The sequence below is a fragment of the Pogoniulus pusillus genome, chromosome 41 (genome assembly GCF_015220805.1).
Source record: "Pogoniulus pusillus isolate bPogPus1 chromosome 41, bPogPus1.pri, whole genome shotgun sequence".
NCBI classification, from domain to species: Eukaryota; Metazoa; Chordata; class Aves; order Piciformes; family Lybiidae; genus Pogoniulus; species Pogoniulus pusillus.
In genome coordinates, this window is record NC_087304.1 from 7,099,423 (window position 1) to 7,125,829 (window position 26,407).

Consider the following 26,407-nt stretch of genomic DNA (forward strand, 5'->3'; position numbering starts at 1 on the left):
CGGGAGCTGCCCAGCTGGCACTGCCCTGCCCAGGGCCGGGGGGCTGGGCATCTCCCCAGGTGGGCACAGCCGGCCCAGGTGTCCCTGCAGCATCCCCGCAGCCTGCAGCTGCTGTGACCTCCTCCCTGTCCTCACACAGTGGCTCTGCAAGAGCCCAGCCTGCCCCCAGAGCTTGTCCCTGCCTTAGTTCTCAGGTCGGTGCCACTCTGGCTGTGACACGAAGTGTGGCAGCAGGGCAAGGGAGGTTCTGTCCTTCTGCTCTGTCCTGGTAAGTCCACATCTGGAGTCCTGAGTCCAGTTCTGGGCTCCTCAGTTCCAGAGACAGAACTGCTGGAGAGGAGGCTGCAGAGCTGCTGAGGGGCCTGGAGCAGCTCTGGGAGAGCAGAGGCTGAGCCCTGGGGCTGAGCCTGCACAAGAGCAGCCCCAGAGGGGAGCTGTGCTCATGGCATAGGGCCAGAGACTCATTAAGGTCAGAGAAGCTCTCTAAGGTCTTCCAGTCCAAGCAGCAGCCCAACCCCACCCATGGGCACCAAACCTTGGCCCCAGGTGCCATGGGCACACTGCTCTGGAACACCTCCAGGGAGGGGGCATCCACAACCTCCCTGGGCAGCCTGTGCCAGTGTCTCCCCACCCTCACTGTCAAGGAGGGTGCCAAGGAGGAGCAAGAGCAGAAGCTGATTGGGTGGTTGAGGGTTTGGGTGTTGGAGGTGGGTGCTGAGGGCATCACCTAGCTCTGGGGGCACGAGGGGGCAGGAGCCACGTCAGGAAGCAGCAGTGCCCATCCATCCTCTGCCGTCGCTCCTCCTGGTGTGCCAAGCCTGGGCCAAAGGTGAGCACATAATGGGAGCCTGGGGAGGTGGCAGCCTGAGGGCGAGTGCAGCAGCTGGGCAGTTCCCGGGCTGGGAGCCCCTCTTGTGCCCGGGACAGCTCCAAATCTGAACAAGTGGAGCTTTGTGCTGCTCGGCCGCGTGGAACCTGGCAGCGGAGCAAAGGTGAGAGCCAGGCTGAAGCTTTAACCCTTCCCTGCAGCCGCCGCAGCCCGGGCGTGGCGTCTGGGCACCCCTGCCCGGTGGCAGCTCCCACCAGGGACTTCTGCTCTGGAGCAGGGGACGCATGGGGACAGTCGCTGCGGTGCCCGGGAGCGTCCTGTGCCCTGGCACTGGGCCGCGGTGGCCTCTGGCGCTGGTTCCATGGCACCGGGGGGGTTCAGCTAATTGCAGAGGGGAATTGATTGGTGAAGATGTCACCCGGCTGGCGGCTGTTGCCAGGGTGACCTCGGCCCTGCTGTGCCATGCTCGTGGTTTCCAGGTGCCCACAGCCACCCCCCGCATGTCCCTGCAGGGGGACACTGGGGTGGGACGGGGAAAGTCCTTTCCTTGCTCCGGATCCAAGCCAATGCTGCCGGAGGCGGTGAGGGGCTGCGGGGGCTGAGCTGGGGCGGGAGAGGGCTGGGGCTGGGCCGTGAAGGTTTGGGGCTGGGGCGGATGAGCTCTGAAGGTCTCCTCCCCCCGTAGCCGGTCCGTGGCTGATTCCCAGGTGCCGCCACTCACCACCTCCGCATCACCACGCACAGCTCCTTCCCTTGGCACTGCCGCTCGGGAAGGGCTGGAGGAGCTTCTCCCCTCCCGGGAGAGGACAGCCGCAGGGTGGGGATGCTCCCAAACCCACCGCCACGGATTGGGTGCTGGCCCCGTGGGGACACAGGGACACGGTGCAGCCACATCGTGCGTGGACCTCGAAATTGTCACTGCTGCTGCAGGAAATGCTTCCTGGGCTCTTGGGCCGGCGCTTGGCTAATTGCCTCCGGCTTCCCGTGCTTAATTGCAGGGAGCAATTAATCTAATGACTGCTAATGAAGGACCACTGTGGTGGGGCCTCTCTGCGGGCCGGTGAGATGGGACGGTAGGGGGAGACCGGGATGAGTGCTGGGTGGGATGGGAGGCAGGGAGGCAGCATCTCATTAGCTGCTGTCGCTAACGAGGTAGCCTCTGTCCCCAGTGGGATCTGCGGTCCCGGAGCTGTCACCCTGGCGCTGCTAGGAGGCAGAATGGTTCTTTCGTGCCTTCAGCCTCCTCCTCTTCACCCACTCCCTGTTCTCACCTTCCTTGGCCTTCGAAGCACTGCCTGAGCCCCACCGAGCTGCTGCCAGACCCCAGGGACTCTGGAGCAGACGAAATGCTCCCTAGTGACACCAGTTCAGCCCCAGTGCTGCCCTGGAGGTGCTGGTGCCCACCCATTGCCCTCAGATCCGGGCTGGGGCCCCCCGCTTCTCCGCCGGGACGGGGGTAGGGGTGCCCTGGCCGTGGCAGCGTGAGCAGATCCCGCGGGAGCAGCTCCTGCAGAGGCAGCGCCGGGTGGTGTGGGACGGTAAATCAGGGCAGGTTCGGAGCTGCCAGCGCGGAGGGGGAGCCCCCGGGGTGTGCCCAGCTAGTGTGCCCCGGCAGACGGCAGGGACGGGCGGGCAGGCAGCGCTGGAGGTGGGCAGGGCCCTCTGGGGAGGTCAAGGGTGGAGGTGTGGTGTGGGCTGTCCCCACGGTCCCTGGTGGGGCAGGACGGGTGGCAGAGGTGCTCGGTGCTGCGGTGGCAGGAGCTCGGTGGCCACGGGGCAGGGCTGGTACAGGTAAGGGAACCCTGGGGGGTGGCACAGTGGCGTCCCCCAGCCAAGGGCTGCTGGTCCCATCCTCCTCCTCCCCTTCCTCACTTTGGGGCTCCAGCTTCCTCCTCCTCTTTGCTTTGAGGCACCATCCTCATCCTCCTCACTTTGAGACACCCATGAGTGCCAGCTGGGATCTGAACGGGCAGCATGGGGGGCAGGGGGCGGTCTATTGTCCCTTTGAGCCCCTTTGAGACTCTTTTGGGAGTTGCTCCTCTCCGTGTGGCCCCCGGGGAGAAGGGAGGATCCTGGAGCAGCCCCCCTGATGCCGGGGGCGGGGGATGCTGGGTGCGGGGCGGAGGTGTTCTGGGGTGGGGGAACCACCTCCCACCGGGAGCCACAGCAAAGCAGGTGGAAAAACAGGACAAGCAGAGAGGAGCTCAGGGCTTGGGCATGCCCTCGGAGCTGGGGATGGAACCCCGGGAGAGATTAACGAGCTGGGATCCACCCGCGCGGCCGCGGGGGTGTTTCCGGCGTGACGAGGGCAGGAGGAGGCGTGAGCCACCCAAGCCACTCAGCACCCACCCTGCCTGGTGTCTGCCACCGTGCGGCTGAGCTGGGGGTGATACCAGAGCCATGGCAGCTGGGGCTGGGGCTGGTGAGGGGTCCCCAGGGTGGTGGGGCACGGGCTGGGGTCCCGCTGGGGTGCTGTGATCAGGTGAAGAGCAGCGTTGGCAAGGCTGGATGGGGTAAGGGCATGGGGGGCACACAGCCCACCTGGTGCCACCCCCTGTAACTTTGTCTGGCAGGGAGCAGAAATCTGCCCAGAGCCCTCTGGCTGTGCCCGCTGGGGGCTCCCAGGGAACCCTCTCACACTGATTCCTGCCCCGGGCCACGGCTTGGCATCCTCCAGAGGGCTCAGAAACGACCCTTCCACACCACCCCCACTGGCCCCACCAGCGCTGGCACCAGTCTCTGTGCTTCAACAACCTGAAACCCCCTGGCACGGTGCCTGCTGCTGCTTAAAGCCACACAGACCTCCACTATCCTCGAAATACTGGGGGGGGCCGGAGGGGGGGGTGGGGGGGGCGGAGAGAAAGCCCCGGGTTGGGTCTCAGCATAACCTCTGTCTGCCCCACAGCTGGAGCCCTCGGGGAGCAGCAGCTGTGCCCTGCCAGCCCAGCTGGCTCCTCCTGGGCACCGAGCTGCAGGCACAGCCTGGGTTACAGAGCACTGCTGGCCCGGGCGGGCTGCGCAGGGCGAGGACCTCTTCTGCCTTTGGCCCTCCTGGCTCCTTGTGGCCGTGGGAAGCCCCGGGCTGGGGCCAGGACAGGGTTTGGCTGGCTGCTGGCATGGCTGGTGCTTGGCAGGGAGCCCTGGCACCTGTGGCCATCCCCTTCCCGCCAGCCCAGGGTGAGGTTTGGTCTCTAATCATGCTCTGGATCACTCTTCTTTGCCCTTTCACCCTGTTCCTGGGCTCTGGCAGATCATTTCCCAGCTGCCTGCACCTGGTGCTCAGCTCCACGGAGGGTCTCACGTTTGCCAGCTGCAGATAGCTGATGGCTGTGCTTGGCATGGCCCAGGAACAGGCTGTTTGGAGCCAAAGGGTGGCACACAGGGCGGGTAACAGCAGTGCCTGAGGGTACAATGGACTGGAAGGTGCCAGCTGCAGCTGGGACATTGTGGATATTGAGGGCAGGACATGGGAGAAAGATTTGGGCGTGCTGGGGAGTGAAAAGCTGGAGATGAGCTGGCACTGGGCACTGCCAGTCCAGAGTCAGCCCTGTCCTGGGGCAGCAGGGGCAGGGAGTCCTGGGTCCAGCTCTGGGCTAGCAGTTCCAGAGACAGAACTGCTGGAGAGAGTCCAGGGGAGGCTGGGAAGATGCTGAGGGGCCTGGAGCAGTTCTCAGGAGCAAAGGCTGAGCCCTGGGGCTGAGCCTGCACAAGAGAAGCCCCAGGGGGGAGCTGAGCAGTGCTCAGCAAGAGCTAAAGGAGCTGTGGGGGACAAGAGGCTGAGGCCAGACTCTGCTCAGAGGTGCCCAGGGACAGCACAAGGGGCAGAGGGCACAAACTGGCACCCAGGAGGTGCCACCTGAGCAGGAGAAGGTTGTGTGGTGTGAGGGTGCTGAGGCCTGGAGCAGGCTGCCCAGAGAGGCTGTGGAGTCTCCTGAGCAGAGCTCCCAACCCTCTCTGGGCACTGTGCTGCTGGACAAGCTGCTGGGGGTGCCCTGCTGGGGCAGGGGCTGGGCTGGCTGAGCTCCAGAGCTCCCTTCCAGCCCCTCCATACTGGTTCTGGGGTCCTGTGACTGCTCAGCACTGAAGTCTCTGTGGCTGTCCTGGTTTCTAGGTCCAGGCACTGGTCCCATCATGGCTGAGCAGGAGGCAGGCTCGGGCTGCCTGCGTGGGAAGCAGCAGCTGCCAGGTCAGTTTGCAGTGAGAGGGTTTTGGGGGTTTGCTCTTTTCAAAGGCAGTTCATGAAAGAACTGAGATTGGGACTGTGCTGGGGGATGGGGGAGAAGGAGATCTGGGGTGAAATGGTGTGGGAGGATCAGCCATGAGCTGGGGAACACAGCTGGGGTGCCCCTTGCTGGGCAGCACTGCTCTGGAGCTGCCAAAATGCCGTCAGGAGAGGAAGGAGCAGGCTGCAGACCAGCAAAGGCTGCCTGGAGGACTCAGGCTCCAGCTGGGCTGGCTGCGCACCAGCACCTGACCCCGGAGGGCACACAGCAGTCCTGCCTCCCTGGAGGCCTCTGACCTCCTGCTGCACCCAGCTCTGTCCCAGCTGTGCCTCCAGCAGCTCTCAAGGTGCAGGTACACTATGGACAAGCCTCCTCACCAGGTCACCACGAGCTCAGTGCCACCACCAATAGTCCTTGTGTCCTTGGAGGTCAGAAGCTGATGCCAGGGCTTGGCTGGTGCCAGCTGGTAGCCACGCCCTTGCTTTTGCAGCCTTCTCCTGGGAGGTGAGGGCCAATGACCGCAGCTACCACAAGCAGTTCAGGAAGAGATTTGCCTTCTGCCTGTCCAAGAGGAAATACTCAGTGAGTCCCCCTGGGCCCTGCTTCCTGAGCTGCTGGTGGCTGGGGATGCCATGGCAGAGACCCAGCAGGGTGAAGAAGCCCATCTGAGGGGCTGCTCCCCGCTGGGTGCCCCAGGGGGGACAGCTCTTGGTTGGGTGACCAAACCAAAAGAAAGGTTTTGGGGAAAGCTTTGGCTGAACAGAGCCAGCTTGGCTTTTCCTCCAGCTAAACAGTGCCCACCTGGGTGCCCCATGCCCTGTGCCAGCAGGAGCAAGTGGGTTGGCTGCTCTTGGCCCTTTGCTCTAACAGCTCTCCTGTTTCACTTCAGGCTTGGGCAGCCAGAGGCAGTTTGAGTTGAGAAGACCCTGAAACCACCAAGAGGTTTCTGGCTCTTGGCAAACTCATCCTTGATGCCACCTGCTGTGCTGGTGACCTCCTTTCTCCTGCAGGGCAATGCCATCAAGACAGCCAAGTACAACATCTTCACCTTCCTGCCCCTCAACCTCTATGAGCAGTTCCACCGCATGGCCAATGTCTACTTTGTCTTTGTCATCCTGCTTCAGGTGAGAGGGGCACCAGGGCAGGAGTGGGCACAGGAGAGGCTCTCTGCAGCAGGAGGCTCTGGTGTGCAGTGGTGTCCAGGATGCTGCTGTGTTCAGTGCCTGTCTTGAGCTTTTGAGTGGCCACATCAGTGAATGAGGGAAATGTCCTGGAGGTCCTCTCCCTGGTCAGGCTGTCTGGGGCTCTGAGCAGCCTGCTCTGGCTGGGGCTGTCCCTGCTGGCTGCAGGGGGTTGGACTGGATGAGCTTTAAGGTCCCTTCCAGCCCAAACTAGGCTGTGACTCTGTGGCCTCTGAGGGGTTTAACCTCCATTACGTTTGGCTGCTTCAGCCCAGCTGGGTCTGGCTGTTAGCCAAGCTCAGGCAGACCCCAGCTCAGCAGGACCCTCCACACTCAGCGCCCACCTACAGCTCAGAGCTGCTGCTCAGATGTGTTCTTGCCCTCCTCAGGTGCTGACCGGGAAGGGAAAGTGGGATCAAAGGGTCCCCTCAGGTTACTCACTCACCCCAAGTGCCCCAGCTGGGGTGAGAGTTGTGTCCAAGGTGTAAACTTCTCCTGCAGACCTTCCCTGAGCTCTCCACCCTGCCCTGGTACACTCTGCTCCTGCCTCTCGGCTGCCTCCTCTTCATCCGGGGGCTGCGAGACCTGATCGACGACATCGTGAGTAGGGCTCGGAGGCAGAGGCTGGGAGGGCTGGGCGGGGGGGGGGGAGGGGGGGAAGGGAGGGGGCAGGGGACCCCTCTGCTGCAGGGTGAAGTGAGAGCTTGGGAGCTGTGCACTCCTCACCCCTGAGCTACCACCAGCCCCACCGTGCCCCGTGTACTTTCCCTCGGGAAGGATGTGGCTGGATGGTTGCTTCCCTTGGGGTCTGGGCCTCAACTCTGTCACTTGTACCTTCCCCAGCACCCCCAGCTTGGTCCCCTGGTGGGCTTCAACCTCTTGATTCATCAGCAGGCAGCTCCTGGGGGCTCCAGAAAGGGCTGGGGAAGCAAACTGTGTCTGGTTTCATGGAAGGAGGAGGTCTGATGTGGCACAACCCTGTCCTTGAGCTGCTTTTGTTCTCTCCCCTGGGCAGGGTCGGCACCGGAGTGACAGAAACATCAACAGCAGACCCTGCGAAATCCTCTCCGGGAGGAGGTGAGGAGCTCTGGCAGCTGCCCCTGTGCTTGCCGAGGCTGCCTGGAACCTTGGGTGTCTGAGGGGCTGAGCACCTTGAGCACAGAGAAGGCTTTGGTGGGACTGGGGGGGGGGTTTGTTGGGACTGGGGGTGTTTTAGTGGGACTGGCGGGGTTCTGGTGGGACTGGGGGCGTTTTGGTGGGACTAGCTCTGACCTCTCAGGCTCCCATCACCTCCCCAGAGCTGCTGCAGGTCCGCCCGCAGGGCTGGTCCTGTCCCGGTGGCACGCAGCAGGTGCACACTGCCCTGCTTTGCTGTGGCAGCCTGGCCACAGATGCTCCTCCAGGCCCCCATGTCCAAGCCATGCAGTCCTGCCACTGCTGAGCACCGGTCCAGAGAAGGACCAGCACGTCCCACCGGACATGGCACAGGGCACAGAGGTGCCAGGGACGAGCCTCGTGCCCCCTTGCTGCTCAGCCACCTTCGCCCAGGCGGGGGGGAGGCCGCCACGGGGGCAGAGGAGCCGACAGCCTCGAGAGCCCACTCGTGGAGAAGCTGTGACAGACACAGTCCTGCCCGCGGGACGGAGGCCACCGCCGTGCCCACTGCCCTAACCCTGCCCCCGTCGCTGTCCTGCAGCTTCCGCTGGCAGCAGTGGAGAGACCTCTGCGTGGGGGACGTCGTTCGCCTGCGCAGGGACAGCTTCATCCCCGTGAGTGGGGCCGCTGTGGGGGGCTGGTTCGGGGGCAGGAGCAGGGACTCACCAGGTGCCTCTCCCCGTTGCCCCCCAAGGCCGACATGCTGCTGCTGAGCAGCTCGGAGCCCGGCAGCCTGTGTTACCTGGAGACAGCAGAGATCGATGGGTGAGGAGGGTCTGGAGCCGCCGAGCAGCTGCTGGGGCTGGGGGGGCCTCGCAGTCGTGGAGCCCAAGCCCGAGCCTGGAGCTCACATTCCCACCCCTGCTGCAAGCCACTGCCACTGGACCACGGCCCCCAGCACCTCAGCCTTGCGCCTTTCACACCCTCCGGGGGCGACTCCAGCTTGGCCTTTAAACCCCTCCAGGGGCAGTGGCTGCCCCTCCCTGGGCTGCCAGCTCCAGCGCCTCTCCTGGAGACGTTTTGCCTAATATCCAACCTGCTCCTCCCCTGGCACCACGCGGGGGAGGGCAGGGGGAAAGGGGCAGAGATATCCCAGCCTGCAGCTGGAGCCTCCAGTCCTGGGCAAGCCTCACAGCAGAGGCTCAGGCTGAGAGGCCAGCAGAAACCATGGGATGTGGGGGAGCCTCTGGAAGAAAATGCTCCAGACCCCCCCAGAAATGGGACTGGAGCTCCAGCTTCTGACATGGGAAGCCTAAACCCACTCCTGGGGCTTCCTCTGAGCAGCTCATGACCTGGGGCCTCTCTCCATCTCCTGCCTCCCTCCCAGCCAGGCAGAGGTCAGCCACTGCCTCTCCCTCCCATCTCCACCTGCAGCATGATTCGTGGCAGGGGCTCCAGGCCAGGCTCTGTCCCTGCTGGGTGCTGGGCAGCTGCTGTCCTTATCTGCCTGTTGATTGCCACCACTCACCTCATCAGCTGATAACTGATGCTTGTCTCTGTCCCCTGGGTCTGATGGCAGAAGAAGCACCTCTGCACCTCACAGCCTGGTTTGATCCTTCTCATCCTGGTTCTTGCCCACAGGGAAACAAACCTGAAGTTCAGACAAGCTCTTCTGGTCACCCACCAGGAGCTGGTGAGTGAGGAGAGCATGGCTGCCTTTGACGGTGAGTCTCCTGGGCAGGAAAGGCTGTGCCCACCCCTCAGGCTGGCATGGCTTCAGTCTCTGCCCCCTCAGGCACCAAGTGCCATCCTCCCAACAGGAGGCTGCACTCCCTTCTGTCTGCACAGAGCCAAAGACCTCATGAGGAGCCCCTTCCCCAGCAGAGTGGCCCAGTGATGGGCAGGGGATCAGAGCTGGGCACCTGCCCCTTGCCCTGGGGCTTGGCTTTCCCAAAGGACTCATAGAATTGAATTGTCAGGGCTGGAAGGGACCAGTTCCAGCCTCCTGCCATGGGCAGGGACACCTCACACTAGATCAGAGCCACATCCAGCCTGGCCATAAAGGCCTCCAGGGATGGGGCTTCCACCACCTCCCTGTGGAGCCTGGCTCCCAAACCTGAGCTTAGACCCTGGATGCTTTCCCCTTTGGTCCTCCACTGGATGCAGATTCTGCTCTTGGAGGCTCTGAGGGTGATGGAGGCTCCTCCAGTTCACAGCCCAGTGATGCTCCTGGGCCGAGCACCCTCCCAGCTCCAGGGGGTGACCATCCCTACCCCACCTGCCCCTGCAGGTGCCCTGGCAAACACTGGGCCTCCCCAGGCCGCTCTGGAGATGGGGGTGAGGGGGCAGGAAGGTCTCCTCTCTCACCACGGGCCAGCAGGTGATGCATGGCCTCTGCTGCAGGGAGGGTGTCCTGCGAGGAGCCCAACAGCCGCATGCAGAGCTTCGCGGGCAGGCTGCAGTGGCGCGGGGAGAGCTTCCCCCTGGACAGCGGCAGGCTGCTGCCGCGGGGCTGCAGGCTGCGCCGCACCGACCTCTGCCACGGCCTGGTCATCTACGCAGGTGAGCCCTGGGCACGCTGCTGCAGCCCTGGCGCTGCCCAAGCACTGAGCCTCTGCAGGGGCCACGCTCAGCCGATGCCACGCGGGAGGAGCTGCAGGTCTAACCAAGCCCCCCAGGAGCATGTCCTGAGCTTTGCTGGTGTTGGGCTCGCTGGCAGGGCAGTGATGTGGTGGTGCCAAACCTCCAGCAAACCTCTGCCAAACCAAATCAGCTTGCATGGCACTTGCCTCATGTCCTGGGTCCACTCCACTCAGTGGCCTAGTGCAGCTGAGTGCTTGCCGTGGGCAGAGGGGAGGGCTAAGCTCTGGCGCTGGCAGTCCAGCTGAGTGCTCAGCCGTGGCTTGGTTAGCCACTGAGCAAGGGGCCACGGCGTGGGTTGGGTTGGAAGGGACCTTGGAGACCATCCAGTCCAACCTCTCCACAGCAGGCAAGGACAGCTGCAGCCAGGTCAGGCTGCTCAAAGCTGGGAGGGTTCCAGGGACATCCACAACGTCTCGAGCAAGCTGATGTGGTGCTCTGAAGAATTCCTGTGTGGGGAGGTGTTGTTAGGGAGCAAACCAACCTCAGCTCCAAGACATCCTTTTGGGGGCTGTGGCCTTGACTTCTCACTTCTAAAACGTTTCTCACCCAGGTCTTGATTCCAAAATTATGCAGAACTGTGGAAAGATCCATCGGAAGCGCACGAAGCTGGACAGCCTGATGGACCGGCTGGTGGCCCTGGTGAGTGCCCGCTGGGGCTGCCCTCGGGGCCCTCACAGAGGGCTTCTGGCTTGGGTGGTGCTGATTTACTACAGCTTGCACTCTTCTGCTCAGAGAGCCTGGGTGCAGCCATGGGCAGAGCAAGGGATGGCCTCAGGAAGCTGGGTCTGGTGCTTGTCCTGCCCAACCCCTGGCTGCTGGCAGCTCTCAGGCCTCAACTAGAAAGCCTCTTGGACCAGGGAGCCGCAGCCTGCAGGGTCCCCAAGCCCTTCTGGCACACTTTGCTCCTCCATAGCCAGGTCCCAGGCGCTGGCCTGTGCTGAAGGGCCTGCAGGCTGTGGCTCAGCATGGAGTAGATGGAGGATGGGTGAAGGAGAAGTCTTTCCTCCCAGGGAGGCAAAGCAGCGTGGGCAGAGTGGGGAGCTGGGAGGGTCTGGCTGCTGCTGGGGGCTGTCAGCACTTCTCAGACTGGCCATTAGCCCAGGGGGGCTGTGGAGTCTCTCTGGAGACATTCAAACCCTGCCCAGATGTGCTCCTGTGTGATCTGCTCTGGGTGATCCTGCTCTGGCAGTGGTGGGCTGGATCAGCTTTGGAGGTCTCTTCCAACCCTGGCATTCTGTGACCATGGCTCTGTGACTGTGGCTCTGTGGCTCTGTGACTCTGTGATTGTGGCTCTGTGGCTCTGTGACCGTGACTCTGTGACTGTGGCTCTGTGGCTCTGTGACCGTGGCTCTGTGACTCTGGTTCTATGACTCTGTGACTGTGATTCTGTTTCTGTGGCTCTGTGACTGTGATTCTGCAGCTCTGTGATTCCTGTTTGCTGGAACTTCAGCAGGAGGCTGCAGCCCTCCCTTGCCCAGGGAGGTGGTGGTTAGCAGGGTGGGAAGGTTGGGGTTTCATAGAATTATGGAGTGGTTTGGGTTGGAAGGGACCTTGAAGCGGGCAGGGACACCTCCCTGTAGAGCAGGCTGTGTGTGTGTGCTGTGGATCACAGGATTAGAGGTTGTCAGGAGCTGGAAGGGACCCAGAGACATCATTGAGCCCAGCTCCCCTGTCAGAGCAGGACCACACAATCCAGGTCACAGAGGAGCACATCCAGACAGGCCTTGAAGGTCTCCAGAGAAGGAGACTCCACAACCTCTCTCCATGGATGGGTCAAGCTGCAACCTGTGCCCGAGCGTCGCCCAGGCTGAGCTCTGAGAACCAGCCTCGGGCTGAGGGACACCTTTGCATGGGTTTGCAGCCTGGGAGGGGCAGTGGCTGGCCCTGGGGAAGAGCCTGGGGACTCTGTGTGCCTGGGGACTCTGTGTGATGGACATTCCCACCCTGACTTCCCCTCTCAGATGTTCCTGGTGCTGCTGCTCACGTCGCTGTGCCTCGGCATCGCCGCTGGATTCTGGGCCAAGACGTTCCAGGAGAAGCACAGCTACCTGGCTGCTCTCTACAGGCACACCACTGCTGCCCAGCAGGCCTTCTTCAGCTTCTGGGGCTTCACCATCCTCCTGAGCATCATCATACCCATGTCCATGTACATCACGTAAGGGCCCGGAAGGGATCCACGCTCAGCATGCCCTGGCCAGCAGCTGGCACCTTGGTGTGCAGCCAAAGGCACCCCGGGCAGGCCAGTCCTGTGTGTGCCCTTAGCTGGGAGAGGGTGAGGATGGGTGCTGGGGGTGGCTTAGCAACGTCAGAGATGTTCTCTGAGGAGAAAGATGCAAAGAGCCCACACTGGTGGTGGAGGAGCTGAGGAGGAGCAGCTGGAGGTGGTTTTCTCCCCACTGAGCAGCAGCAGCAGGGAGGGGAAAGGGAGAACAGAGCCCTTGTGAGCAGGCAACCCTCACAGTGGTGGCAGGAGAAGTTTCCAGAGTCCTTGGCCCTTCAGTGAGTCTCCAGACCCAGGAACTGGCCAACAAGGGCCAGGTGCCCAAGGTGCCAGGTGCCCCAGGGCAGCTGCTTGTATGAGCCTCCTGGAGAGGAAAGCTCTCTGGCTGCTCCCAGGCAGCAGTGTCCGTGGGCAGCTCCCTCTGCCCTTTCCTCTCTGTCGGATTCCCAAGCCCCCCCCAGACCTCTTCCCCATCCTCTCCCCTCCCTGCTGCCACAGGTTCGAGTTTGTCTCCCTGGTGAACAGCTTCTTCATCAGCTGGGACCTGGAGATGTACTGCCCTGAGAAGGATGCCCCAGCACAGGCCAGGAGTGCCAGCCTGGGCGACCAGCTGGGCCAGGTGGAGTACATCTTCTCCGACAAAACTGGCACCTTGACCCAGAACGTGATGACCTTCAGGAGATGCTGCATCAATGGCACCATCTACGGAGCTCCTGGTGGGCACAGGCTGGTGGAGACTTGTGAGGGAGGTAGACTTTGACTCTAGGCCACCTTGGCCACTCCTCCTGGCTGGTGAGAACTCAGACTCGCAGCCTGATTTGGGTTGGAAAGGACCTATCAAGGTCGTCTTGTCCAACCCCTCTGCAATCAGCAGGGACATCTGCAACCAGAGCAGCCTGCTCAGGGCCCCAAACAACCTGACCTGCTCCCACCTCTCTGGGCAGCCTGGACCAGGCTCTGCCCATCCTCAGGGGCAAACATTTATCCCTTCTCTCCACTCTCAATCTCCCTCTTTTAGTCCCAAACCATCCCCCCTTGGCCTGGCCCAGCAGGTCCTGCTCAAAAGTCTGTGCCCAGCTTACTGCTCTGTCCCTTTAAGGACTGGAGGCCACAGAAGGGCTCCCTTAGGCTGTTCTGTTCCAGTGATTTGATCTTTGCTTTTTTTATGTCCTCTGTTTTCCCCCTATGAACTCAAGAATCTCCAAGTCCTTCCTCTCCTCTGCTCAGTGGTGCCCAGGGAGAGGCCAAGGGACAATGGGCACAGACTGACACCCAGGAGGCTCCACCTGAGCAGGAGGAGAAGGTTGTGTGATGTGAGGGTGCTGAGGCCTGGAGCAGGCTGCCCAGAGAGGCTGTGGAGTCTCCTTTTGTGCAGAGCTCCCAACCCCCCCTGGGCACTGTGCTGCTGGGCAAGCTGCTGTGGGTGCCCTGCTGGGGCAGGATGACTTCCAGAGGTCCATGCCCACCATGCTGAGGTTCCAGAACTCTGGACACAGCACTCCAGATGCAGGCAGGACAGAGGAGCAGGGGAACCTCCTGTGGCCTGCTGGCCACACTCTGCTCCACACCCCCGGGAGCCCCTTGGCCCTCTTGCCCATGGGGCACACTGCTGGCCCCTGAGGCTCTCGCTGCTCCCCAGCAGGTCCTCCCTCGCCTGTCCTGCTGCAGGAGGTTGCTGCTCCCCAGGAGCAGGACTCTGCACTTGTCCTCGTTGAACTTCACGAGGTCCCTCTGCAGCCAGCCCTCCCCCCCGATGCCCTCTGCCAGCTCACTGTTGGTTGTTTCTCCCCTGGCAGGCGCTGGCACAGCCCAGGAGGACAAGCAGGCACCGGTGCGTGACTCCCCCCCGCAGCCTGGGCTGGGCACTGCTGCTCAGCAGGGCCAAAGCTGTGCCTTGTGTTGGCTGCTCCAGCAGCAGAGCCCAGCTCCTGGGGCGCAGCAGGGGCCCAGGCTGGCACAGAGAGGCTGCCAAGTTTGCCAGTTCCCGACGAGGGGCACTGGGTTTATAAAGGAATCTCCTTCTGGGGCCTCCAGGAGAGCTGGGGAGGGACTCTGGACAAGGGCTGGGAGAGCCAGGCCGAGGGACAATGGCTGTGAGCTGGGAGAGAGAGAGTGGAGAGTTGAGAGGAGGAGGAAATTGTTGAGAGGGAGGGTGGGGAGTGACTGGCACAGGGAGGTTGTGGCTGCCTCCTGCCTGGAGGTGTTCAAGGCCAGGCTGGCTGGGACCTTGAGCAAGCTGTGCTGGTGGAGGTGTCCCTGCCATGGGCACTGGGTGACCTGGGAGGGCCCCCCCCAAGCCAAACCAGTCTGTGCTGCCCTTGGTGTAGCAAAGGCAGAGCCAGAGCTGTGCCACCACAAGCTGCAGCCCAGCAGAGCCCTGCACTCGGGCTCCTGCAGCCTGCCCATGCCTCTTGCAGGGGTTGGGGTTGACCTGGAGGCAGCTTGGGGAGAAGAAGTTGCACTCCTGCAATGTGCCACTGCTGGAAGCTGCCCGGCAGGACAGCGACCCTGTGCTGAGAGAGTTCCTGAGGGTGCTGGCACTGTGCCACACTGTCATGGTGGAGGAGAAGGGAGGTGAGTTGGCCACGGAGATTGATGTGCTTGGAGTGGGGTTGAGTTGCTGTTACAGAGTCCCCAGATCCCACCACGGTGGGGTTGGAAGGGACCTCTGGAGGTCCAACCCCCGTGCCCCAGCAGGGCACCCACAGCAGCTTGCCAGCAGCACAGTGCCATGGTGGGTTGGGAGCTCTGCACAGAAGGAGACTCCACAGCCTCCTGGGGGCCAGTCTGTGCCCATTGCCCCTTGGCCTGTCCCTGGGCACCACTCAGCAGGGTCTGGCCCCAGCCTCTTGCCCCCCCAGAGGCCCTTTGGGTATTGCTGAGCATTGCTCAGATGCCCTCTGGGGCTGCTTCTCTGCCTCTCAAGGGCACTGAGGCCACGATGGCTTTTTGCATCCCCCAGCCCCAGAGGTGCTCAGGGGCAGTGTCCTATGGGAGTTTGGGTTTGGTTCAGAGCACAGAGGCTAAATCCACCCCTGGCTGGGCACTTGTCCTGCCTGGGGCAGCGAGCAGAAGGGATGAGACCAGCAAGAGTGAACTTCCCTGGGCTGGAGGCTTGCAGTTCAGGGTCTCACGGGTCAGGGTGGTGGTGCTGGGGAGGAAAGAGAGGTTTCAGGTGACCAAGTGGTGCTTGCCTGGGGGGTCGCTGTCCAACTCCTCCTGCCCCCCCCACAGACCAGCTGGTTTACCAGGCAGCTTCCCCAGACGAAGAAGCCCTGGTGCTGGCAGCCAAGGACCTGGGCTATGTGTTCCTGGGACGGACACAGGACTCCATCACCATCAGTGAGCTGGGAGTGAAGAGGACCTACGAGGTCCTGGCCATGCTGGACTTCAGCTGCGACCGCAGGAGGATGTCTGTGCTGGGTGAGCTAGGTGGTGGCTCCAGGAGCACGCAGGGGCCCTGCCAGACCCAGCCCTGCAAGGGAAGGCACCAGCATGGCTGCAGCTGACCACACCTGGCACCTAAGGGACACCTAAGGCTTGTCCTGGTCGTCCTGCAGTCCTGCTCGCCAACAGTAGCTCGGTGGAGGGTTTGGGCAGCCAAGAGAGTCAGCAGGGGAGCGAGGAGCTGCCAGCCCCTGAGGGGTGCTGCTGCCTGCTGCTGAGCCTGCCCTGGCAGGGGCCTGGCCCAGATAATCTCCGAGGTCCCTTCCGACCCCTAACGCTCTGTGACTCTGTGAGCTGCCTCCTGTGCCAGCCAGCAGAGAGGCTGCAGTGTGCCCCGCGCTGCCTCCTGCAGCAGGGCACTGCATGGTGAGAGGGAGGAGCAGGGGGGGGCACCTCTCCGGGCTCCTAAGCTGTCCCTCCCCTCCCCCCCCAGTGCGAGACCCCCAGGGCACGATCCGGCTCTACACCAAGGGTGCTGACACAGTCATCCTGGAGAGGCTGCAGGGGAGGGGTCCCACTGAGGCCTTCACCGAGAGGGCTCTGGACGTGAGTCTGGTGCCAGCCTGGGGCGGGTGGAAAGGGTCATCTCCCTGCTGCTGCCTTTGGCCTCAGGCTCCTGCAGTCTCCTGCTGTGCTTCTTCTGCTGGCTTGAGGACTTTGGGGCTTTCTTCTTGCTGCTCTAGGAACCTCCCCTGCTTATGGAACAGGGGCTAAGAGGGCACCAAATCACCTCTGGTGTTCTGCGTGGACCAGCTGCACTGCAAGGCTGCTCCTGGGGCTGCTGTAGGATGGGGGAGGGAGTCAGGCGCTCACCCTCGGGAGGTCTCTGTCTCTGCCCGTGGGGACACTGCCCGGCTGGCCTGACTCGCTGGCCTGGTGCCTCATCTCTGCAGCTCTTTGCCCGGGAGGCGCTGAGGACCCTGTGCCTGGCCAGCAGGGAGGTGAGCGAGGCTGAGTACCGCTCCTGGCGCAGGAGGCACCACCAGGCCATGGTCGGGCTGCAAGACCGCGCGCTGGACAGGCTCTACGAGGAGATGGAGCAGAGCCTGCAGGTGAGGTGGCTGCAGCTCAGCAGAACTGGCTCTGCTGGTCCCACGGGGGCAGAAGTGTGGGGTTCAGCTCTCTGGGATGAGTAGGTGAAATAATTTTTGCCATTGGAATGGGCTGCCCGGGGGGGTGGTGGAGTTATCATCCCTGGAGGTGTTGAAGCCAAGCCTGGCTGGGCACTTAGTGCCAGGGTCTGGTTGATTGGACAGGACTGGGTGACAGATTGGGCTGGATGAGCTTGGAGCTCTCTTCCAACCCTGTGCACTGGGCAGAAGAGCAGATGGAGGTCACCTCCAGGGGTGTCACATCAGTAGACACTGGGTTAGAGGTCTGACAGGTTCTGTCCACACATGGGCAAGGGCCTGGGCTTGAATTCAGGGGCAGTTCCTTTGCCCTCAGGGGCAGTTCCCACCTCTGCCTCTTGTCATGCCACCACTTACCCTCCTTCCAGCTGCTTGGGGCCACGGCCATTGAGGACAAGTTGCAGAATGGAGTCCCTGAGACCATCCAGCTGCTGAAACTGGGCAACATTAAAGTGTGGGTACTGACAGGAGACAAACAAGGTCAGTGGAGGCAACCCCAGACCCCACCAACACATTTCTGCTTTCCTAACCAGAACCAGAGAAGGGGGATGAGACCCTGGGAGCAGGCAACAGCCAGGTTCTGCTGTCCCCTTTAATGTAAAGTAAGGGCAGGTCCCACAGGCCACAGCACCCAGGGGCAGCTGAGGCAAAGGAAAGCCATCTGCAGGCTGGCACAGAGGAGGAGCAGAGCAGGCTGCCAGGCCCCTGGGCTGGGAGCTGCCCCAGCATGGGGGTGCCAGCACCATGTGGCCATCAGCTGCCCACACCTGCGTGTTGCAGAGACTGCTGTGAACATTGGCTACGCCTGCAGGCTGCTCACCGACGACATGGAGCTGCTGCAGGAGAAGGAGGTCAGGTAAGGAGCCCTCAGCACCAGCACCCTCTGGGCCTGCACATTTGCTGTCCCTCTCCCAAGACACTTCATGACACAGGACCCTGCTCAGGGTGGGCAGAGCTCAGCTTTGCCAGAGATGCTTCTTCCCTGGCACTTTCCCAGGCCTCCCCATTGCACTCTGCCCCTTCAGCAGCCTTTCATCAGGAGCACTGCAGCTGTGTCTCCAGCCCTGAAACCAGAGGGGCAGAGGCTGATTTCTGACACCAGTGAGCCCCTGGGGCCCCACCTCTGCCCTGCCTGTTCCCACCACTAGGTGCCATCTCCATGTTTTGCCCTGGCCCATGCCATGACCTGGCTTTGAGATGGCAAAAAGTCTCTTCTAAGTCTCAGCCAAAGTCAGGCAGCATGCCCAAAGTCCCCAACTCCAACCACCCCTTCCCAGATGGAGGGACCTTCTCCCCCCTCTCTACTCTACCCTACTGAGGTCACATCTGAAGTCCTGGGTCTGTTCTGGGCTCCTCAGTTCCAGAGACAGAACTGCTGGGGAGAGCCCAGAGGAGGCTGCAGAGCTGCTGAGGGGCCTGGAGCAGCTCTGGGATAGCAAAGGCTGAGCCCTGGGGCTGAGCCTGCACAAGAGCAGCCCCAGGGGGGAGCTGAGCAGTGCTAAAGGAGCTGTGGGGGGCAAGAGGCTGGGGCCAGACTCTGCTCAGAGGTGCCCAGTGCCAGGACAAGGGGCACTGGGCACAAACTGGCACCCAGGAGGTTCCACCTGAGGAGGAGGAGAAGGTTGTGTGGTGTGAGGGTGCTGAGGCCTGGAACAGAGAGGCTGTGGAGTCTCCTGTGCAGAGCTCCCAACCCCCTGGGCACTGTGCTGCTGGGCAAGCTGCTGTGGGTGCCCTGCTAGGGCAGGGGGGGTTGGACTTGGCTGAGCTCCAGAGGTCACTTCCAACCCCTCCATGATGGGATTCTGTGCACAGTGAGATCCTGCAGGCTTGCTGGGTGAGCAACAACAACCTCAGCAGCAGTGGAGAAGCTCTGTGCAGTGCCCACCTCTCCCGTCAGTGCCCCAGGGCTTCGCACCACAAGAAGAGAGCTCTCATCATCAGTGGGGACCTGCTGGTAAGGTGCCTTTTGCATGTTCTCTGCTCTGGGGCCCCACATGTTGTTGTTTCTGCTCTGGTGCAGCAAGGCCCTGGGGAGCAGCAGCACACAGAGCAGGAGGGGTTGGGTAGGAAAAGACCACAATGGGTGGGAATGAAGGATGAAGAGAGAGACAACCTCGTGCTGATCACCTGGGCTCAGGGGGGCTTCAGCCACATGTGCTGAACCAGCCTGCTGGGGGGCACTCACTGCTGGGGTGATGCAGACTGGGGGGCACTCAGCTGCTCTTCTGGTCCTGTTGGCACCAGCTGGTCTCATGGCCACAGTGCCTGTGTGATATCTTGGAGAAAACTGGGCTGGGGCCACTTGTTGGTGGCACCTACGAGGGCATCGTTGCAGAGGGCCATGGGGGACCTCCTGCTGTGGAGGCTGTGGGTGAGGTCCCAACCACTTCTGCTCTCCCCTGAGGACAAGATCCTGCAGACGGGCGAGGTGCTGAAGCAGCAGGGGAGGCTGCGGCGATGGCTGAGTGCCCGCAGGGCCACAGGCTCCCCGGAGCAGGGCACTCTGCTGGAGAAGGCCTTTGTGGACTTGGCCACCAGCTGCCAGGCAGTGATCTGCTGCAGGGTGACCCCGAAGCAGAAAGCCCTCATGGTGCAGCTGGTGAAGAGGCACAAGAATGCCACCACGCTGGCCATCGGGGACGGTGCCAACGATGTCAACATGATCAAAAGTGAGGCGCGGGGCAGGGTGGGTGGGTTTCAGCTGGTGCACCCCGTGGTGGGCAGTGGTAGTGCCCCATCTGCCATCTCCACCACCTCACACTCTCCTTTGAGGTGAGGAGGCTGGGAGGGGAGCCCCCAAAGCAGTTCCCCATGTTGCTGTTCTGGGAGGGGAGCAGGAGGCACAGGACCAGCCTCGGACAAGAGCAGAAGCGACCCCAGTGACCCCTGCTGGCACTGTAAGCCTTAGCGTGGGCAGCTGGCAGAGACATCCCTGCCCCTCTGCAGCAGCCCTGACGTGGGGCTCTGCTCTTCACACCCTCAGCCGTGCCTGCCACACCACTCCCACAGCTATGGCTCATGAGAGAGGAGACTTCTCCCTCTTGCCCATCGCTGCTGGACTCACCTCTCTGCCCACCAGCCTGGGATCAATCCAGAAGGAAATCAGAATGGTCTTGGCTGGAGATGATCTTTCAGCTCCTCCACTCCAACCATTCTCTACCTCTGCCAAGGCTGGGGCTGAATCATGGCCCTCAGCACTACAGCTCTGCAGCCTTGAATACCTCCAGGGATGCAAGCACCTCCCTGGTCCTGTGTTTGAGAACCCCTTCAGGGGAGAATTTTCTTCTGATGCCCAACCTAAACCTCTCCTGGGCCAACTTGAGGGCATCTCCTCTCATCCTATCACTTGTGCCTTAAGAGCAGAGCCCAACCCCCCCGGCTGCAGCCTCCCCTCAGGCAGCAGCAGAGAGCAGTGAGGTCTCCTTCAGCCTCCTCTGCCCCACACTGCTCCCCCCCCAGCTCCCTCACTGCTCCTCCCCAGCCCTGTTCTCCAGACCCTGCCCCAGCTCTGGTGCCCTTCTCTGGACCTGCTCCAGCCTCTCAATGTCCTTCTTGGAGTGAGGGGTCCAAAACCGAGCCCAGGATTCAAGCTGTGGTCTCTCCAGTGCCCAGACCAGGCGCACAGTCCCTGCCCTGCTCCTGCTGCCCACACCATTGCTACCCCTACCCAGGCTGATGGTGCCCTTCTTGCCCACCTGGGCACTCCCTGGCTCATCTCAGCTGCTGTCAATGATCAAGCCCCCAGCTCCCTCAAAGCCTCCCCATGCCCTCCTTGTCCCCTGCAGCCGCTGACATCGGGGTGGGCATCAGCGGGCAGGAGGGCATCCAGGCCGTACAGTGCAGCGACTATGCCCTGGCGCAGTTCTGCTTCCTGCAGCGCCTCCTGCTGGTGCACGGCCGCTGGAGCTACCTCCGCGTCTGCAAGTTCCTGCGGCACTTCTTCTACAAGACCTTCGCCGGGCTCATGGCGCAGGTCTGGTTTGCCTTCCACAGTGGATTCACAGCTCAGGTGAGGGGTGGGGAGAGGAGCTCACAGCCTCACCACGCAGGGCTGCACACCCACGCTGCAACCCCCTGGTGCAGGGCCACATGAAGGTCCTGTGCTGCTTGATGGATACTTGCCCACGTCACCACCTTCATCTCCTTTCCCCTTTCCCTTGGCACTGGGTTGTCCAATCTCTGTGGCTGCCTGGCTGAGCAGCCACTGGTTTCCTGCTCTGTACCTGGCTGGACTGGGATAAGCACCATGGTGAGATGTGAGATGTCCTCGTGTGCCCCACAGCCTGAGCACGTGTGGGATGCCCTTGTGAGCCTCAGCTTGGGTGGATGAAAGGGAGAGCTCTGATCCTATGTGCAGTAGTTGCCTCCAGCATGAGAGCTTCCACCCCAAGGGCCACCAGTGTGATGTGACCACCACTGTGAGGTCCCCCCAGCCCACTGCCTGCTGCAGATAAAGTGGAGCTGATGCAGAGCCTGGGGCAGTTCCAAAGGGCTTTCCCCAGAGTTTGGATGGGAGTCTCTGGGACTCTCCCCTGGTGCCTGAGCAACTTCTCTGAGTCATGACTCACAGAAGGGTTTGGGTTGGAGGAGCTCTCTAAGGTCATCCAGCCCAAGCAGCAGCCCAGCCCCACCACGGGCACCAAACCATGGCCCCAGGTGCCACGGCCACACCGCTCTGGAGCACCTCCAGGGATGGACACTCCAGCATCTCCCTGGGCAGCCTCTGCCAACCCCATGGCACTCTGGCAGGAGTCATTCCAAAGCACCACTGAGCTCACAGCTGCTTTCTCCTCCCCTCTAGCCTCTGTACGAGGGATGGTTCCTGGCACTCTACAACATCTTCTACACTGCCTGCCCGGTGCTGTCCATGGGGCTCCTGGAGCAGGTAAAGGCTTCACCAGGGTGCACCCAGCCCCTGTGCTGTGTCCTCAGCAGGTGCCAGCCAGCCCAGCAGTGGCTGCACCTCGGTACCAAGCATCTCAATGGGCATCTGGAGCTCACCACCTCTCCTGGGGTTCTTCTGTTGCTCATCACAAGCAGGTGGAGGGACCGAAGGGTGTGTCGGGTGGGGGTGGCCCAATCCTGCAGCCAGGCGGGGGGGGCAGAGTGACGCTCGGTGCCCTCCCGGCAGGATGTGAGTGCCAAGCAGAGTCTGGAGTTCCCCGAGCTCTACGTGATCGGGCAGCAGGATGAGCTCTTCAACTACCGTGTGTTTGGTGCCACCTTCCTGCACGGGGCCAGCACCTCCCTCGCCAGCTTCTACATCGCCCTCTGGGCCTTCCAGGACCACGTGGGCAGCAAAGCCGTGGGTGACTACGAGTCCTTCGCGGTCACCGTGGCCACGTCGGCGCTGCTGTCCGTCCTGCTGGAGGTGAGCATGGATCTGCTCTCCTCCAGCCCTCACTATAAGGAGGTGAAGGAGCTGGAGCAGGTCCAGAGAAGAGCAACAAATGTCGGGCAGGGTCTGGAGAGCAGGACTGGGGAGCAGCAGCTGAGGGAGCTGGGGGTGAGCAGTGTGGAGCAGAGGAGGCTGAGGGAGACCTCACTGCTCTCTGCAGCTCCCTGAGAGGAGGCTGCAGTGAGGTGGGGTTGGGCTCTGCTCCCCATGAAGAAGTGACAGGGCAAGAGGAAATGGCCCCAGGTTTTGCCAGGAGAGGTTCAGGTTGGACACGAGGAACAATTTCTTCCCCAGAAGGGTTGCCAAGGTCTGGCCCAGGCTGCCCAGGGCAGTGGTGGAGTCCCCATGCCTGGAGGGGTTTTAAAGCCACATGGATGTGGTGCTGAGGGCCACGGTCCAGTGGCAGTAGTGGGACTGTGAGCTCCAGGTGAGTGGTTGGACTTGATGATCTCAAAGGCCTCTTCCAACCTCAGCGGTTCTGACTCTCTAATTCTAGCTTGGACTCATGGCAGATGTTTAGGGACTGCAGCCCTGGGTTCTCTGACACCATCCCAGCAGCTCCCTGGGGCAGGAGAGGAGTTTGCAGCCCCTTGGCTGAAAGGAAGGAAGGTCCCTGCAGCCTCCATGAGACGCTGTGTGCTCTGCTCCTGCCCCTGCAGATCATCCTGGACACCAAGTTCTGGACTGTGCTGTCCTTCCTGGCGGTCACAGCCAGCCTGCTCTTCTTCTGCCTCTTCTCCTTCCTGACTCAAAGTGTTGATGCCTTCAGGATTGCTCCTACTGTCTTCCCCTTCCCAGGTGAGACATCCCAGGGATCCCCATGGCCCTTCCCTTCCCCAGCCAGAGGAGTCCAGCCTGGGCTTGGTGCTATGACCTCTTTCCCACCTTGGGAATCTCTTCATCACCACTCTCGGCCCTACTGTCCTGAGTTTGAGCTCCAAGTAGGGTTCCACCTCCTCTTTAGTCCCCTGAGCACCATCACAGGCCAGGGCCTGTCCCTCAACAGCTGCTCCCTGTCTCCTCCACCTCCCCTATGTGACCACCCCCCCCTGCTGTCTTGCACTGCCAGATGCCAGCTGGAACGCCCTGACCGACCCCTACGTGCTGCTGGTGGTGCTGCTGTCCCTCGTGGTCAACACCATCCCCTCGCTCACCATCCAGCACTACCGCTCCGCGGCAGGCAGAGCTACCATCCAGCAGGTGGGGGCTGGCGTGGGGAGGGGGCTTCATCCTGCTGGTACCAGAGTCTGGAGCTGCCCAGGGTACTGCTGGTGATGGGAAGGTTCCCCAGGGAAGCCACTGCCTGGACTGCAGTGGTGGGACATGGCACCTCTCTTGGGGGCATCACCCACCTGGTGGTGGTCTCTCACGATGCTGGCACCCAGGGCTGGCTCCAGGGCCCTCTCCTTAAATTGGTTCACGACTCAAGAGGAGGCTTTGGGGTGACAGAGCTACTCCAGCTCGTGGGGAGGGTCTGCTTCAGGCTGCAGTAAGGATCTGGCCTCCAGCACTCCCTGGACCTGCCTCTTAGGGCATCCTCAGGTCTGGTGCAGGTCTGGGTACCCCCAGCCTTGGGAGAGTTCATCCCCATCTGGACTGTGCATCCTGGTGGTACAAAGAGGTCCCAGCCAAGAGCAGGGGTTGAGATTGTGCCACAGAGCTCTGGGAGCAGGGTCCCACATTACGCAGCTCATCATGGCAGCTCAGGAGCCAAGCTGTGTCCCAGAGAAGTGTCCCTCTGCTCCCCACCTACAGAATCAGAGAATCACAGACCTGGTAGGACTGGAGAAGTCCTCCAAGGTCATCCAGCCCCAGCAGCAGCCCAACCCCACCACAGGCACCAAACCACAGCCCCAGGTGCCATGGGCAAAGTGCTCTGGAACACCTCCAGGCATGGGCACTGCACCACCTCCCTGGGCAGCCTCTGCCAAGCCCTGACCACTGTGGCAGCAAAGAAACTGTTCCTCAGCTCCAACCTAGCCCTGCCCTGGCACAATTTCAGGACATTTCCTCTCCTGCTATCTCCTGATGCCAGGCAGCAGAGCCCAACCCCCTCCCCGCCCCGGCTGCAGCCTCCCCTCAGGCAGCTGCAGAGAGCAATGAGGTCTCCTTCAGCCTCCTCTGCCCCACACTGCTCCCCCCCAGCTCCCTCACTGCCCCTCTCCAGCCCTGCTCTGAGACCCTGCCCCAGCTCTGGTGCCCTTCTCTGGGCCAGCTCCAGCCTCTCAATGTCCTTGGAGTGAGGGGTCCAAAACCTAGCCCAGGATTCAAGCTGTGGCCTCAGCAGTGTGGGGCCACAATCCCTGCCCTGCTCCTGTCACACCATTGCTCATCCAAGCCAGGCTGCCGGTGCCCTTCTTGCCCACCTGGGCACTCCCTGGCTCATCTTCGGCTGTTGTCAACCAACGCCCCCAGGTCCTTTTCCACCAGACAACTTTCCAGCATCCAGGGGGTTGATTGCTCTTTCCCCTGGGGCCGAGGTCTTGCCGAGGAGGTGGCCACAGTCGCGGTTGTCCTCTCTTCTTCGCAGAAGATCTGCTTGAAGGCCAAGCGGGCACCGGAGCCCTCGGTGGAGCTGCGTGCCCACGGTCCCCGCAGCTCCTCGCAGCGCCGCTCCAGCTATGCCTTCTCGCACCAGGAGGGCTACGCAGGGCTCATCACCCGCGGGCACAGCCTGCGCTCTGGGGCCGCCCCGCAGCTCCTGCCCCCGGGCACTGCCCCGCCTGTCCCCCCCCCTCCCCGCACCCTCGGTGTAGCTGCCCCAGCTGGCATCAGCCTCCCGGCGCGGAGGGCGAGGGGCAGGGGTCTGCGTTCAGCTGCAGTCGAGGACCTGCTCCCCAGGGACTCCCTGGACCTGCCCCCATGGTGCAGACCCGACCAGGACCAGGTTCCTCCTTCCGTGGCCACTTCTGAATCCCTGTGGGGTGCCTCAGGAGCCTGTGCAGCTCGGGGGCTGCAGAGGGGCTGGTCCAGCCTGGGGGTTGCTGCTCCGGGTGCTGAGCCCTGGGATGTGTCCCACTGGCAGCTCCATCCACCCACACAGCCTTTGCAGGAGCCTACAAAGCCATGAAGACCACCGACCTCCCCCTCACCACGGCCCTGCCCTCTGCTGAGCCTCTCGGAGCTGAAGTTCCACCTGCCCGGGGCTGATCCTGCTCCAGGCTGGACCCACAGACAGCAGCTCTGCTGCCTTGGGCTCCTGGTTCCACCTCGGAGGTGCAGGGTGGGGCTGGGGGGTGGGGGCAGGCCCCCAGCCCTCATGTGCAGGGGCTGCATGAAAACCCTCATCTTGTTCTGCCACAGCTGCAAGGAGCACAGGGCAGACCCAGCCCCATGCAGAGGGGCATCAGATTGGGCTCCAGAGGTGCAGTCCCAGAACAGCTCCTGGCTCCCTGCAGCCTCTCCGCCTCGCTCCTCTCTACCTGCACTTGGGAGGTGCCATGGAGGTAGTGTCTACCATGTGCCATGTCCTGTCTCCACAGCAGCCATGTCCCCCTCCCCCGGGGCTGATGTCCTCACCTTGGGCACAACTTTGTGGCCATGATTTGTGTCCTGCAAATCCCTGGGAAGTGCTTTGGGTGAAGCTTTGGGTGACATGGATCAGGTCTGCACAATGTGGGGAGCAGCATGTGTCCTGCAGAGCTGTGGGCCAGCTGCCTGCCCCCCAGCCCACCTATGACATTGTTATTTTTTCTAATTAAAAGGAGTTTCAGCTTTTCTCTCCTCTCCTGTAACCCTCTGCAGCAGAAGCAAGGCAGAAACCTGCCCAGGCAGGTCCTGTGGTCCCTCAGTAGGTGCCACCACTCCTCTGCCACCTGTCAGCTCTTGTGCCATGGTGGAATGCAAGGCAGGACATGAAATTCAGGTAGAAGATTAATAATTAAATCGAGCCTGGGGGCTTGGAGCTGCCTGCAGCAGCAGGAATTGATGGGTTTGTTTAACAAGTGCCTTGGCCTCATCTGCACCGAGGCTGTGAGAACTCAAACGTTTCCTCTGGGCTCTGGCCAAGAGGCTGCTGGAGGGTGCCAAGAAATAGAAGGATCTGAGGCTCCTTCTGGGAAAGCTCACACCTGAGAGCCAGCAGGTGGAACCTGAGAGCAGCCCTGGGGTGAAGGACCTGGGGGAGCTGGGGGTGCAGAGCTGGAGGTGAGCTGGCACCAAGTGCCGCCAGCCCTGCCTGGGCTGATCCCCAGCAGTGTGGGCAGCAGGAGCAGGGAGGGGATTCTGCCCCTCTGATGTG

At 62.2% G+C, this 26,407-nt stretch overlaps 1 protein-coding gene across 1 annotated transcript; it reads left to right on the forward strand.

Annotated features, from left to right (window-relative positions):
* Positions 1-4,951: 4,951 nt before the first annotated feature.
* Positions 4,952-25,839, forward strand: ATP8B3 (ATPase phospholipid transporting 8B3). Its single transcript, XM_064175293.1, has 27 exons — positions 4,952-5,015; positions 5,543-5,634; positions 6,063-6,176; positions 6,735-6,833; positions 7,249-7,310; positions 7,930-8,002; positions 8,083-8,153; positions 8,970-9,052; positions 9,732-9,890; positions 10,522-10,610; positions 11,933-12,126; positions 12,691-12,941; positions 13,989-14,023; positions 14,610-14,766; positions 15,427-15,615; positions 16,073-16,185; positions 16,533-16,691; positions 17,138-17,249; positions 17,550-17,625; positions 18,582-18,723; positions 19,174-19,438; positions 20,555-20,778; positions 21,571-21,654; positions 21,901-22,140; positions 22,827-22,965; positions 23,237-23,367; positions 24,698-25,839. Exons 1-27 carry the CDS (start codon positions 4,961-4,963, stop codon positions 25,235-25,237), a joined length of 3,948 nt encoding a protein of 1,315 aa, XP_064031363.1. The 5' UTR covers positions 4,952-4,960; the 3' UTR covers positions 25,238-25,839.
* Positions 25,840-26,407: the final 568 nt, after the last annotated feature.

Coding starts and splice junctions, on each gene's coding strand:
- ATP8B3 (XM_064175293.1), top strand. CDS start 4,961: ATGGCTGAGCAGGAGGCAGGCTCGGGCTGCCTGCGTGGGAAGCAGCAG. Junction 9,053..9,731: donor GAGCATGGCTGCCTTTGACG/GTGAGTCTCCTG, acceptor CCTCTGCTGCAG/GGAGGGTGTCCTGCGAGGAG. Junction 19,439..20,554: donor CGATGTCAACATGATCAAAA/GTGAGGCGCGGG, acceptor TGTCCCCTGCAG/CCGCTGACATCGGGGTGGGC.